At 38.6% G+C, this 15,737-nt stretch overlaps 2 protein-coding genes across 5 annotated transcripts in view; one reads left to right on the top strand and one right to left on the bottom strand.

Annotated features, from left to right (window-relative positions):
* Window positions 1-15,737, bottom strand: part of rtcb (RNA 2',3'-cyclic phosphate and 5'-OH ligase) — a 51,184-nt gene that overhangs the window by 3,088 nt on the left and 32,359 nt on the right. The window contains exons 2-9 of one of the 2 annotated variants that reach the window (XM_079870143.1): window positions 7,661-7,789; window positions 7,435-7,513; window positions 6,977-7,044; window positions 5,249-5,348; window positions 4,842-4,998; window positions 3,366-3,522; window positions 2,055-2,214; window positions 1,168-1,343 (exon numbers count right to left, since the gene is read on the bottom strand). In XM_079870143.1, the coding sequence (XP_079726269.1) occupies window positions 1,168-1,343; window positions 2,055-2,214; window positions 3,366-3,522; window positions 4,842-4,998; window positions 5,249-5,348; window positions 6,977-7,044; window positions 7,435-7,513; window positions 7,661-7,753 (990 nt within the window). In that variant the 5' untranslated portion in view covers window positions 7,754-7,789. Of the gene's footprint in view, window positions 1-1,167; window positions 1,344-2,054; window positions 2,215-3,365; window positions 3,523-4,841; window positions 4,999-5,248; window positions 5,349-6,976; window positions 7,045-7,434; window positions 7,514-7,660; window positions 7,849-15,737 lie in introns of those variants that run through there. The other variant, XM_079870142.1, reaches the window with a different exon arrangement.
* fbxo7 (F-box protein 7) lies at window positions 7,438-15,596 on the top strand. Of its 3 annotated transcripts, none has more exons than XM_079870147.1 (10): window positions 7,438-7,564; window positions 8,715-8,822; window positions 9,284-9,473; window positions 10,190-10,420; window positions 11,937-12,081; window positions 12,781-12,864; window positions 13,448-13,543; window positions 13,632-13,808; window positions 13,926-13,972; window positions 14,683-15,596. In XM_079870147.1, the coding sequence occupies exons 2-10, from the start codon at window positions 8,716-8,718 to the stop codon at window positions 14,983-14,985; spliced, it is 1,380 nt and encodes a 459-aa protein (XP_079726273.1). In that variant the 5' UTR covers window positions 7,438-7,564; window position 8,715; the 3' UTR covers window positions 14,986-15,596. The 3 variants fall into 3 exon arrangements, with proteins under 3 accessions (XP_079726273.1, XP_079726271.1, XP_079726272.1); XM_079870145.1 differs by lacking the exon at window positions 7,438-7,564 and adding an exon at window positions 8,421-8,474; XM_079870146.1 differs by lacking the exon at window positions 7,438-7,564 and adding an exon at window positions 8,434-8,586.

Here is a 15,737-nt window from a genome sequence, read left to right as displayed (position 1 = left end):
CCATGTGTAAGTTCATAAGTCGACAGCATTGCTGAGTATTTCCTCCTTAAAACTGCAGTGAACCAAAGACAGTCTCAAAAACACGCTTTGAAATCGCTGGTGTTTCTGACGTCACAAACTACCTTGTAACCAATCAGATCAACGTGTGATCGTCAACCAGTGGATCTCTGAGCTGAGTGAGTGAGTGGAGGCGGGGCTCATTTGCATATTCATAGAACCGCGCATACTAAATGAGGCAAGGGTGTCGAGTTACAGTCGATATTTTAAGGCATGATGAATGTTTTTTAAAGGAAAAAACGTTTAAATGTCATTTTGGTGATCAAAGATGAGTTTTAAGGGATAAAATGATGGACTACAGGGGGACTTTAAACAAATGATGCTTCTAAAAGTTCATAAAGCGAGAGTTAAACTAATCCATTTGAATTTAGTGGTTCAGTCCAAATTTTAAAAGAGACCCGATCACTTTATATGATGAAGAGATTGAATTTAGGCTTTTATTCACATAAACTTCGATCAACAAACATACATGGATAACTCAAACATTTTCCAAGTATGAATGTTTTTGAGAGTTCTGGGTGAATAGACTTTCAATGGAGGGACAGAAATCTCTCAGATTTCAGTAAAAATATCTTCATATGCGTTTCGAAGATGACGACATGAGGGAGTAAATGACAGAATTACATTTGTGTGAACTATCCCTTTAAAGGTGCAGTGTGTAATATTTACAGAAATGCAAGATCATATACATAACTGTTTTCTGTGGTGTATAAAGACCTTACTTAATGAACCGTTATGTTTTCATTAGCTTATGATGAGGCACTTCTCTCTACACACACCGCGGGTCCGCTTACATTGAAATAGCAATTTTTTGCGCCACTGTTTCTACAGGAGCCCTAAACGGACAAACTACTACAGAGTGCGTTTCGTCACCATGTTGTTCTTCGTGCAAAGCATTACTGAATAATCAAGTAAACCGAATTTCTTAATTTATCTTTATAAAGAAACCTCATTGCTGAACTGGCTACTCTGCAGTCTCAGACGACAACATCACTTCCTGTCGCCACTGTAACTTCTGTCGGTTGCAATTTGTAAGCTCACCACTAGATGCCGCTAAAAACCACACACTGCACCTTTAAGACGTGTTCTCCTGACGAGTGTTCTTCTGACCTGTCGGGTGAGGAAGGTCATGGAGGATCGGTTGACCCAGGCGTAGTTCCCGGCGGCCGCCATGCCCTTCAGATAGTCCTGACCCTCGGGAGACGAGATGCGGGCGCAGGCCAGCTGACGGTCGTTCACCACGATCTGATCTCGCTTCATCGCCTTCTCCATGGCAACCAGAGCATCTAAACATTACAAAATAATTACTGCGTTAAGGTCCTTCGCGTTTTTTCGTATTCGTCATTCGGTGGCTCTGAATTGTCAAAACACCTCTCAAAATGCTTGCTACGAAAACAGAAAATCAAACCCAATCCGAATTATTTTTATGACGGGTGAAGTTTCGGAGGCAGTGTGTAAACGTGATTGACAGCGAGAGGTCTTGTTTAGATTTTAATGTGCGAAAATTTCGGACTCAGTGTTTTTTTATTCATGCGTCTCAAACTCTTGACCAAAATAACTTCCACTTCCTCTTGCAGCGACTCTTCTCTGATGACGAGGGCGGGGCAACCTGTCACTCATATGAGATCCACCAATAGAAGGGTGGGAAATAAAGGGGTGGGGCCTGGTTGAGTTAGTTAGTAGTGTGTTAAACTGGCGGTTATGGTAAGGGGCGGGACATTTCCCAAACACACTCGAAGCGCTCGACCAATCACAACACACTGCTCCAGCCGACCAATCAGAGCACAGTGTGCTTTTCAGAAGGAGGGGCTTCATAGAGACAGGAAGTAAACAGAGTGTTACTGACAGACTGGGAAGAGAGGAGCCGCAACAATGGAGAATATGAGGAAAATAATCAACATTCAAGCAGGAAAACCTGTTCTAGTAGAGCCTGAAAACAAGAGAGTATGTGAAAGAGCATTATATGGCCTCTTTGAATTCAGTCAGTTGATGCTCACCTGTCGCCACCTGGTGGCCGAGGCCTCGACTGCCGCTGTGGATCATCACACACACCTGCCCCTTGTGGTCGATGCCCATCTTCTTCGCGGCGTAATCATTATAGATCTCGTCCACCACCTGAATCTCGGCGTAGTGATTTCCTGCACCCAGCGTCCCCAACTACACCACAGCAAGAGAACCAAGACTTTATACTCGTGCTGCACCCAGTCTTCATTTAGGCAAAAACCAAAACACATTTAATAATCAATTAATGAATCAAATAATACAGAAACATTTAAATTTCCTTATATAAATATGCTTTATAAGGCAGATTTTATATCAACTTCTTAATGATGTTTCTACTCCAACTCGTAGTTGAAATAAACATTTGTAATAACTTTTAGATTTATTCAAACGTACATTAAATAATGAAGACAACAGGTTAAGTAAAAAATAATGAATGTTTTATGGTGTTATTCTGTTCTAGTTTATAGACCTTGATTGGCTCTCCTGAAGTAAATGAAACGTTACGTGACGTTCAGGGTTTGACATTCACTTTTTCACTCACCGGCCAATTTGGCTACTAAATTTAAGTTACCGGCCATTCAGAACTTCTACTAGCCAAAAAAACAAAACAGATTAACTACATCATAGCTTATATACATGTTATAAAATTTGGATTTCATACATTGATTTCTTATTCAAACAGAATCCTGTCATCCAGCATCTCCTCTCTTCCTCCTTCATCCTCATCACCATAAATGTGTTTTAGGTGGACAGATTAATACAGTACAAAGAACATTAAAAAAAGTAGACTTTAGAAAATAATAATGTCTTTTCTGCTCACCAAATGCTTTTTAATCTTCGCTATTGCTTCAATGCAAATGAACAAGTGTGCCGTTGTGTAGTGACGAGTGTGTTCAAGTAAGCAGATTCTGTGCAATACTCTTGATCTCATGTACTCAATACTCATGTATTTAATATATCATGATGACTCACGAGTATTTGTGCTAAATCTGCGCAGATTTGTTTTACACGACAAAATAAACATAAGTGACACGCCAAATTGGCTCGTGATTTGACGGCGTTTCCCGCCACTGTTGATTTTTACCCGGGTGTTTATTTCAAACCCTGGTGACATTAACAAGCGGTCTCTCCGCAGCCGAAACCTGATCCATCGATCACATGATGTTTCTGTCAATGACTTCGGCCCTCCAAAACAGTTTCAAATTCTTTTTTTTGGTTACTCTAGCCTCTAGACAACCGTAAAACACAAGCACCGAGTCTGATATTAACGTTTTGCTGCAGTTTTTGTAAGTGTGTGTGTGTACCTGTGGCAGTCCTCTCTTCTTGGCTTTGGACGAGACTTTGTTGGGATCGGCCTGCAGCATTCGGCCGTATTCCTCACAGTGTTCCTTATCCTCGGCCCAGGCGTATCCCTCCCTCAGCGACCAGTCAACACCCATCTCTAGAGCCTCCTCCAGATCTCTACACACACACACACACACACACACACGCTTGCTTAGAGCTAGTTTTACATGTCCTGAGTGTGAGACACTTATTTTAGTATTAATTATTTGAGTTGGAATTTCTAATCTGTTTAACTTTTTTCTTTCTTTTTTTTTTATCTAACAGCATAAACGCATCTTTCTGCATCATCCGGCGGAATTTGAACAGCTCCAGGACTTTTATAAAAACTACAGATCAAACTTCTGCATTTTGGGAGTTTCACTAGAAAAATCTCTTTTTCTGATTTCTCTAGTCATGTAGCACTGATAAAAAAAACAATTATATACACACGATTAAAGGAGTTAAACATTTAAGATGTATTAGGAGTGTATATATTCCTCATTGAGAAACCACATTATTATTAGGGATGCAGCGATGTTAAAATTTTGGCCAATACCGATAAATCTAAATCTTTATATAATTTGAGAGCCTGGTTACAGAAACAAAATCCATGTCCCAAGCACACAATTACAACTAATTTATTATAATTTTATGTAGCCTATATGACAGACTTGAATGGTAGTGAATATGACATGCGACTGAAAGTTCATGTTTGAGTATCAGAAAAGTAAAAGATTAGCGCATGTTGCACTTCACTGTATTTTCTTTTTTGATTCCAATCATATTTCAAGCAATTCAACAGTGCGCATCTGAAGCGTCTCAGCTGAAGGAGATAAAAAATTCGGCTTATATATATATATATATATATATATATATATATATATATATTAGGGCTGTCAAACGATTAATCGCATCCAAAATAAAAGTTTGTGTTTGCATAATATATGTGTGTGTACGGTGTATAATTATTTTCTATATATAAATACACACACATGCATTTATATATTTAAGAAATATTTGCATGTATATACTGTGTATATATATTTATATTATATATAATTTATATTATATATAAATATTTTATATATAAATAACACATTTTTCTTAAATATATATATGCATGTGTGTGTATTTATATATAGAAAATAATTATACACCGTACACACACATGTATTATGTAAAAACAAACTTTTATTTTGGATGCGATTAATCGTTTGACAGCCCTAATATATATATATATATATATATATATATATAGGCCAAATTTTCTTATCGGGACGATTAGATAACATTGAAAATGAACATATATATCCGCCGATATATATCATGCAACCCTAATTTTTACCCCATTTTATTTAATGCATTAAACATCTGGATACCTGGCTGTTGCCAAGTAAGTTCAGAAGAAATAAACGAGAGCTTTCTTGAGCTAGTGTAATGGGAATGATAGTGTTTACTTTGCACCCATCGGAATGACGCCCTTGGATCCGACTCCGACAGGAATGTGGTCAAACATGGACTGGGCCAGCTGCTCCTTCACCGGCTGCACGTCGCACTCATCCAGGTTCGTCCGCAGGAGTCGCACGCCACAGTTAATGTCAAAGCCCACTCCACCTGCACAGAACACACACACACACACACACACAATGAGTCAGTTCAATTTAAATGTAGAAAGTTCATTTCAAACCTTGTAGAAAATTCATTTTCAAGTCATATTCTTCTATTGTAGCAAAAAGGTTTTAAGGGTATTTTTATAAGAAAGAAAGTTCTGTGTATTTCACTGAGTTAAGTTTTACTTTCAGATATTTAGATTTGTGTATGGAAAACTGAACTAGAATAAGGATGAGGCGGATCCATGACGTACCGGGAGAGACCACAGCATCCGGGTTTGACATGTCAAACGCAGCCATGTTTCCGATGGCAAACCCGTATCCGGAGTGGACGTCGGGTAAGCCGATAGACCGCTGCAAAACAGATGTGAACCAGGAGACCGTGAGCAGCGATACATGGAGCAGTGAACAGACGGAGCTGACAGAGCACTGCTAAATTATATTATTTAAAATGATGGGGGAAAAAAACACCTTATGCACCTAAATTTGTATCTAAAATCCTGATGTTAAGTAAAAAATAGCTATCTTTTTGGTCAACTACCCATCTGTTCAAATGCACCCCCATTTTGGTAATTAAAGGAGACATATCATGCTTTTAAATCGTTCCTTTTTACATATAAATCATACATTTGTAGTCTATATAAAGCGGAACTGCAATGCTTGGGTCTGAATTCCTCATTATTATAGCTCCACAGGCCCCTTTTCTACCCCTTTTCTGATGCGTGTCTGAGAGCAACTCGTTTTGGTGCGGTCTCTTTAAATACAATTGAGACACTTCATACCCCGCCCGCCCCCTCTCCAGGTGACACTCGGTTCAACTCCACCCCGTTCGGCCATTTTTGTAGTTTGATAGCAGAGATAGGATTATCTAGCGGCACAGAAACTTTTTATTCACACGTTATTAACAAAATGTCAACAACGGAAGACTTGTCCAGCCAGCCTTACATGTTCGAGCCAGAGTCGGAGCCGGAGCGAGATGAAAATGAAGACGATGAACCTGCAGAACAACGTCTTCATATGGATGTATCGCAATGGTGTGTTACTGTATTTACACATGAAACTTTGGTCTTCCGACCTTTTACCGCCGTCTCGATTTATTTTGATTAATATGTGCGAGGGAGAGAGAGCAAGACAGCGCCTAGTTTGGAGACGGTGTCTTGTTTACACTTTCGCCTGGCTCCGAAGAGAGAGAGAGAGAGCGCGCGCGCAACCGGGTCTCACTCTCTCTGCTCGTTCTTTCAGTTAAACATGCGTCCTGTCCATTTTTTACAGTCTATGGTCCTGTCACAAGCGCGGCAGTTCATCTACATTAGACGGTGTAATGAAGCGTGTGGGTTACTACATCCAACAACCGAACATTTTAACTTACCCTCTCGTAACTTCTGCATCCTTTAGCTTGGACTACAAAATTGCAGCGAGAAATAAAAATGGCGGATTGCTCGAAGTGTTGGGCCGGAAGTCAATATCCTTATTTGGCAGTTCCGCTGCAAATACTGTGACGTAATAGTTCAAAAAACGTCATAGATAACAGAAAAATCTGAACAGGTTGAAAAATATGACCAAAACAGAATATAAAGATATCAACGAAGCACCTGAAGAGAATAATTTCATATTTTCTGTACTTCAAAACACTCCAAATATACAACAAAATCCATTTAAGGGCTAAAAAAGTGAATTTGGCATGATATGTCCCCTTTAATACAATTGACCTACAACAGTTAAACACCTTTTGAAAGTCAAAGTAGTAGCTTTATATAGTAGATATTTATAAATTATAGTTATTGATTGATTGATTGACAAATAAGTTGTAAAACTTCCATTTTTTGTATTTGTTTTGCTAGGGACTTTTATTTTGACAATCTCGAGTTTCTGCGCTACTTTGACATATCTGAAATGTAAGAGATGTTTATGTATTTTATTTGTTTTGTTGAAAGCAAGGTTATGCATTTCATGTGATGATAAATCCTGCTAATTTAACTCACATGTACGATTCCCGGCAGGGCGGCAACGTTTCCGATTTGCTTCATAGCGGGTAAGAAACCCCCAAACCCTGAGAAAACACATCAAGAGTATCTTTCACTAATACTGACTCAGTTTATATGTTCTATTCAAATGAGCAATTACAATTTCTGCTGGCTAAAACAATGCGTTAATGTCTTATGTCATAATGAATTGTGTACTTCATAACCATTTCTGGGATAATTTCCCCCACACATAATGTTAATGAACCTCGAGCCTGTGCACAAGCTGTGTTTTATGACTATGATTGATTGACAGGCGTGTTTGATTATTGAGTTCCTGAAGTATTTCATTTCTAAGCCAATCAGCTTTGAGATTATTCACCATGTTACAAACTTTGATTTAGGGCAAAAAGGACTATGTTTACATAACTTCTTCACACTACTGTTATAATGTTGTTTGTAAAGCATCGTGACGTCACCTCCACCGCGACAGGCGTTCCTCAGCTCCTCGAACATCAGCTTCTCCAGTGGATCATTGACATAGAAAATGCCCTCCACCTGAGGATCAAACATCATTCGACATTTAATTCAATCAGACACAAACTACTAGTAAGTTTGTTATTGATGTAATGATGAGATTCTCTATATGCGTCACTGAATCATAAGTGTAACGTTACACGTTTGCGTTTCTGACACGTGATTTACCTGCATGTTAGGCACGAAGCCCTTCTTAATGCGCCAGCAGTTTTTGTGGACTTTATCCAGATACTGAAGCTCATCGTTATACGTGCGACTCATTTTAAAATTAAATTAATGAACGCACTTTTGACACTCCTCACACGCTTCTCCGGTTCTTCCACTTCTTCTTCTGTTGGCTTTTATATGGACTGTCGTGGCGGGTTTGTTCATGATGTTCAGCGCCGCCTAACGCTCCACGGGGTTATTGCAATTAATGTAGTAAGAATATATAAACTTACAACAGTACAACAAATGGGGCAGTGAACATGGGATAAAGCTGACAAAGCACTGTAAAATAACAAGTATATTAATAAAATAATAATTATATATATTTAAATTATATTTAAAAGCACCGAAAATTTACACTTTCAATGGACCGTTTCCACTGACAGTGATGATGACGCGTTTTAACGGTCATCTGTATCGTAAATCCTGCGTTTTATATCATAAGTTTTTTATATCAATTTAAAAAAAAAATGTATTTACATATATAACACTATACTTTGTGTTATATTACCTTTGCATCAAATTACAAAAAAAGACGACCTTGTCGTCTTGTTGCTGTATATATTAGATATTTATAAATAAATATTTATAAACTGTAATTTATACATTTAAATACATATTGACTATTTGATTGACAAATAATGTTATGAAACTTGACAATGAGTTGGCAGATTTATTTCAGAATGCTAATGGCATGGGACTTTTATTTTGACACTCTCTCGCTCAGCAGTTTTGCTCAACTGCAGTTTCTGCGCTATTTTGACGTATCTGAAAGGTGAGTGATGTTTACATTTGTTCAGTCTCGTTAATATTTAATTTAACACATTAATTCGAGGTTTTTCTCTTTGAATATGCAGTGGCACCGAACACTGAACTAAATTCAGCAGGTAACGGTGAAATATCGCTGTGTAGTTTAGCTGTTAGTGAAAGTAAAAGCGGTTCTGGAGAGTTTCTGTGAAGTGAAAGCGAATCTACGGATCAGTTTTCATGTGTCATGGATCTGTTTTCTGTCTAGAATGAAGCTCCGGGTCCGAATCAACAAAGACACCAGGCGACTGGAACTGGACGGAGCAGAACCGACTCTCTCCGAGCTCAGAGTCCGGATCAGGGACAGTCTGCTGGGGTGAGCTTTCATTAGGTGTCGTTTAGTGGTTCAGTTAGGTGCCAAGCTTACATTTCTACAAGTTTTTCATCTGTCACTGTTGTTTATATTTACTTATTCTTGTCTATACATCTTTTTTGTTGTTTATACTTGATGTACACATAATTGTAATGATACTAAACATCTGATGCTGATTATTATTATTAGCTGGATTTTCCACATGAGTTTGGTTTGATAGTATTGCACAGATATAATGTTCACACTTTCTTTTCTGCTCATCTGAAGCACTGGCAAGCTGTTTTGACTTTTACTCATTTCCAGGATATGAAGTGCTGATATCAACCATTACATTTTCACTAGTTAAAATGATAATTCTTGATATCAGGAATTAGATTTCTACTAGTAACATCAGGAATTACATCTGGAAGTGAATAAAAGTCAGAACGGCTTGCCATCTGTCATCTCTTTCTCTTTCTGTGTAGATCTGAAGTGGAGTTCCGGCTGTCTCTGAACGGGACGGAGGAGCTTTTGGACACGGGACAGACGCTGTCCTCCGCTGGGGTTGTTTCTGGAGATATGATCAGTGTGATTTTGCCCCAGGGCAGCTCTCAGCAAACACAAACTGCCCCAGAAACCCCGAGTGGAGCAGAAAACACACCCGGCTCCAGCGAGGTGAGATCCCACCCTCAAATATATCACTGTTGGACAGTAGGATTAAAATAATACAGTATCTCAGGACCATACAAACATAAACACACACACATATATAGCCTATATATATATATATAAATATTAGATATTGAAGTTTAATACGAGATTTAGAGTTTGGTGCATTATACAAACTATAATATACACAAAATGTTGTGCATTCATTTGATTACCACTGTTTTTATTATTATAAAGTTGCATTAAATCATAGAATCAAAAAAATAAAACATTTCATAGGGCACTATTATTTGTTAATTTTTTTGTAAATTATGAAATTGTTAATGATTTAGACATAATTTTTTAATGATTAAAAATGAATTAAACCATTAAAAAAGAATCCAGATAAATGAAAACAGTCAACATAGAAGTTCTGAAAAGGCTCTAATATGGTTCAATTTAATACATTTTAAATTGTTAAAGTTTTATGCATTTGATTGGATTAGACATCCTTTTTGATTTGTGAACTTTTATTTAAAAAATGTAAACAGAAAACACATAATTTTGGAAGAATAAAACAAAAGTGATTTTCCAGGGCTCTAAAACTGCATTGCTGGCGTTATTTTATAAGCAGCAACAACCAAAGAAAAGAAAGTGAAATGACAAACACCCTGATGGTGTGTGTGTGTGTGTGTGTGTGTGTGTGTGTGTGTGTGTGTGTGTGTGTGTGTGTCCTGACTCAGGCCGGTGGCGCAGACAGCATCAGTGCGAGGGATGCTGGGATAGAGGAGTGGTTGGAGGACGAGGAGTGTGTGTCCGCTCCTCCACCGCTCCTGTGCTGTGAGGCGGAGGAGGAGGGAGTGATTCCTCACGCGCTCGAGAGGCTCCTGGACTCAGCGAGATGCAGAAACACATCAGACTGTCTGATGCTGGCGGCGCATTTACTGCTGCTGGAGACCGGCTTCCTTCCACAGGTCAGAGGTCGCCTGATTCAATACAGTTCAGTTCACGTTTATTTGTACAGCGCTTTTCACAATACACATCATTTCAAAGCAGCTTTACAGAAAGTGCATGAGTCCAGGGGCGTAGCAACCAGGGGGGGGGGGGGTTACACGTCCCCCTCACTTTTAGAAACAGGTGATTCTGTCCCCCGCATTTTTTTTTGGCCCAGCGCCACTATTTCCGCCCGTGTTCTCTGATTTGTTACTTAGACTTGAGTGAACTAACATTCAGCCAATCACAGCGCGAATCATCTCTTGGGTGTGTCTGCCATGAGCTTCAAATCTCTTGTTGCTTGCTCTTGCGAATTTTCGTTCGTTGTTTAGTCACTTTGCTGTTTGGCCGTCTGGGGTAAAATGAACCCCAGAAAAAAGCAGAGGACATTATATCCTTTTATATCCATTATATCCTTTATGTCGCGATGACATGAATCACGCGTAAAGTTTCCTTGTTGATTTAACCAAATGTAACGCAGTAAGACCGTCTATGAGTAAGACGTGTAAGACAACAGAACCCGTATGGACCTCGTCACGTCGCGCCTGATTGTGCCGAGTGTGTGTTAAATGCTCTCCTACTTGTCGCTTTGGATAAAAGCATCTGCTAAATGAGACATAACAGATTATTCCCATCAGGTAACTTACGCAATGTAAGACGTTGATATTTGGTTAAATTTCGGTTGCGACGTCGGGTGACCAAAATAATATTAAAACTTTGTAAATACATTGATTTAGGTTTTATTGATAGCCTATATTTAATAAAATGTCTGTTGTATAAAATTAGGGGGAAAATGCCCTTTATAAAGGTACAAAAAATGAATGTTTTCAAACAGTGATGTAATGAAACATTGACAATTTAAGTTTGAAGGGAGTAAAGCCTCTGTTTATGCTATTAAGGAAATGTAATTTTGCCAAAACTTTTATTTTAAATAAATGTTCATTTTAAATCAGCCTACTTCAGTGTGATATGTTACCATGTTATCATGCTTAACACTGAGAATTTGAATAATTGTAATGTGATGATCAGATGCAGATATCTAAATCAGAGAATATGGGCGGTTTATTTATTTGTAACAGTGGATTCGGGTGACTCAAAGTGCACCAGATTAATGAATTTATCTTTAAAATGTACAAAATTTTCTTCCGGGTGGGGACCACTACTTCTACAGCATTTATTAATCTTAGTTAATATTAATTTCAAAATGTACTAATACATTATTAAAATCAAAGGTTGTGCTTGTTAGCATTAGTTAGAGCACTGTGAACTAACATGAACACACAATGAACAGCTGTATTTTTATTAACTAAAATTAACAAAGATTAATTAATCCTGTAACAAAAGTATTGTTCATTGTTAGTTCATGTTAGTTAATACATTAATGTTAACTAATGAACCTTATTGTAAAGTGTTACCGTTCCATGTATGTTTATTACTGCAATATGCCATATCACCGGCACGACTCATAAATCTCACATCGGTTAATCTCTCTTTCAGGGTTCTAATGTGAACTCAGGCGAGATGCCGATTGGCTGGCGGGCGGCAGGGGGCGTGTACAGGCTTCAGTACGCCCACCCACTTCTGGAGAACAGCCTGGTGTCAGTGGTGTCTGTGCCGATGGGCCAAACGCTCGTCATTAATGGTGCGCTAATCTGCATTAGGGGTGGAACGGTTCATGAAAATAATCGTTCAATTCATTTGTCACGGGGAGTCGAGACACGTGTGTATTGTTCGGGTCCGGTGTGTTTCTAAAATACAATCATGACGTGTCGCCGTCACGGCTGGTTAGGACAAAACTCTGATTAACATGGAAAAGCTTTTATATAACATGGCATACCTTTATCATGTCGCATCGCGTCTGGTGTGACAAGAAAGCCTATTCTTTAAATTTGACAATAAGTGTTTTTGTTCGCAGCTACAATTTGTTCTCAGCCAACAGTTGTAAACCTTTTTACAAATAGATGAAAAGCCTGTTGAGATGAACAACATCTCCCCTCTTGCTGGATCAGAATCTCACAGATTTAATTTAAGATCATTACAGTCTATTCCTAAGATCAAGCTGCCTCATTCTTTCAGTTTTCTGATTACATGACCTTATGTTTTAAATACTGTAAATGCTAGATTATAAGGCTATATGATTTAAGATGATGTATGGTGTTTCTAAAGTGTTTAAAAGGAAAAAAAAAACATTAACAATGTATACCGAATCTAACCGAAAACCGTGACCAGAGCCGAACGGAGGATTTTGTGAACCGCTCCAGCCGTAATCTGCACACAGCCGGTGTTATTACTCAGCTCTGTCTTCTCTCTGTTGAGGATTTGTTTGTGTGTTGTGAAACAGCTGTTCTTAAGATGGACAAGACTATGGAGAACTCTCGCAAGCTGGCGCTGAAACCAGAGGCTCATGTGACCGCTGATTGGGCTGGTACGTTTATATTGCATTTAATATTATTCAGTACAAGAGAAATGACCTGGACTGATTACTACAGAAGCTGATCCTTAAAGTCCTGATGAATCTTCCGTATTATTCCCAAGCACACACTTATAATGATGTTCTCATTATCATTTTATTTAGCCGATATGACAGGCTCCAATCATATTTCAAGCAATTCAAAAGCATCATGTTGATCAGTGTGCATCTGAAGCGTCTCAGCTGAAGGACATAATACATTATTTATCGGCTTTAAGATATTTAATTAATATTAGATATTTTTAAGATATCGGCCAGAGTTTCTTATCAATAAGCCAATACCGATATATCATAGATCCCTAATATTTTGTCATTGGACAAACATTTTGGACAAAGACATTTTGATTACACATTACAAGGTCAAAAATGTTTTAAGGAGAAAATACTCAGACTTATGAATTTACACATGGTTTGTGTTAAAGCATATTAAAAACACGCTGGATTTCCACCACAGGGGGACTTTAAAGTGATTTTCTGTGGTAATTGACTTGATGCTCACGGATGTTTAAGTTTAAGCTGAAGTTGTGTGTTTCCGCAGGCGGCAGCGCAGGCGTCGTCTACAGAGACTTAAGCAAACTGTCTCGTCTCTTTAAAGATCAGCTGGTGTATCCGCTCATGGCCGCTGCCAGACAGGGTGAGTATTCCTCTCGCAATGCGCTCAAACTGGTAACGTGTGTCCGTTCAGAGTGTTTGATGTGTGTGTGTGTGTGTGTGTTCTGCAGCGCTGGGTCTGCCGGCTCTGTTCGGTCTGGCTGTTCTTCCTCCTGAGCTCCTGTTGCGTGTGTTACGGCTCCTGGACGTCGTCTCTCTCGTCTCGCTGTCGGCTGTGTGCCGAGACCTGAACGTCGCTACCCAAGATCCTTCACTCTGGAGACACCTGCTGCACAGAGACTTTAGGGGTATATCTATCTATCTATCTAACCAGACACACTCGCACACAGCAGCACACACAGTAACATTAAACACACATCAGACAGATGAAGTGTAACCGAGACGAGTGTTGTGTGGTTTTGCAGTGCGCTTTTCTGCAGGAAATCAACAAAGAGACACTGACTGGAAAGAGGTGAGCAAAACATCTGTCAATCATATTTAGAAACCATCGGCTCTCAATAATTAAAAAACACTGAAATTACTTATGATCATGTTCTGCAATATCATAATCAAAACGCATTCAATTAACCACATTAATGGTAATGTAATATTCAATTTAGCAATTTATTTGAATATGCTTATTAAAGGATTAATCGCTTTTTTAATATCTATTTAATATCTAATATCTATCACACTATCTAAATTTTCATTATTTTTTTATTTAAAAATCAATAATCATATTTTTGATGTATACAAGACTTTGATTTTATGATGTAACAACTAAATAAACCAAATTGAAACTGATAATAAAAGGAATTTAAATTTAGCAATTTATTTATTTTTACTATAATTATGAGTGATTTCTCACTGACCCTCGAGTCACCAAACAATCTAAACTCAATATTACATTCTCAATTTGATTATTTTATAAATGCTATTCTAAAGTCTTAGCTCTGCTTCTGAACTGTCCTTTATTCAGTCAATATTGAATTGACTTGAGATGAATAATAACACAGTTGTTATAGAGCTGAATTGAACTCATTTCATAATTGATGAACTTTACACAACTGAAACCATCTCTTTAGAGAATTTGTCTCATATCTGATGAAGTTTGAAACAATCTGTATTGTATAAAGCCGATTCTAGAAATAAAGCTGACTTGACTTTTCGTTTTGCCCTCAGCTTTACAAAAAGAAGTATAAACAGAAGAATGTACACAGATGCCGCTTTTATCCACACCAAGTTCCTCCGATTTTCCCTCGTTCCCCGTTCCCGTCCCCCCCGCTCCCCCTCCCGCTCCCGTTCTACCCTCCCGGCATCATCGGAGGAGACTACGACCAATCACCTGTTCTTCTGCCCCGCCCACGCTTCGACCCCATTGGCCCACTCCCGGGTCACCTCCCCGGATTGAGCGTTCCCATTGGCCGACGGAATCTGCGTCCGGGAGGGAATCGACCAGCAGACGTCAGGAGAGGTTTCATTTGAGCTCCTAAAGACTTATGTGTCAAAACAAGTAGAGGATCAAATTATTTTGAAGATTTATTTGTGTGTGTGTGTTGTCCTTCATTAATTAAAGCATTCCTGGGACGTTCAGACCAGCAAACGCATTTAAAGGGGTGGTTGATTTACTTTTCTAACTTTAGTTAGTGTGTAATGTTGCTGTTTGCGCATAAACAACATCTGCAAAGTTACGACGCTCAAAGTTTAAAGCAAAGGGAGATATTTGCTTTTAAAGAAATGGCTTTTTAAGGACTGCATCAAACGGCTGGTAGAGACTACACCACATTCCTCCCTAAAATTTACATAAACCCCGCCCCCTGAACATGATTTATAGATTATCAAGACAGAATATGCTAATCAATGACTAGAAGATAACTCCACATCAGCTTCATAAACTCATCAACTAACCGTTCAGAAATATTGTCTCTTCTTCTCGAGTCTCTCAATGTTTGTCTGACTCCGGTTTGAACATAAAAGGCTAAAAGTTTTTGAAATGTTCAGTGTGTGTCTGTGTGAGGTCATTAAAGCCACAAACACACTAGAGCTGTTGAAGCTCCGCCCCCTGTGCCGGGAGCAGCAGCTCATTTGCATTTAAAGGGACAGACAAAAACTGCTCACTGTTTTTGCTCACCCTCTAAAAGTTACAATTTTAACATGCTATATAAAAATATCTGTGGGGTATTTAGAGCTAAAACTTCACATGTTCACTTGTTTTACATCATGTGAAAAGAGCATTA

Source organism: Squalius cephalus (genome assembly GCF_949319135.1).
Source record: "Squalius cephalus genome assembly, chromosome: 4".
NCBI lineage: Eukaryota > Metazoa > Chordata > Actinopteri > Cypriniformes > Leuciscidae > Squalius > Squalius cephalus.
Note: the sequence above shows the minus strand (reverse complement) of the source record. Positions and strands in the feature narration are given on the sequence as shown.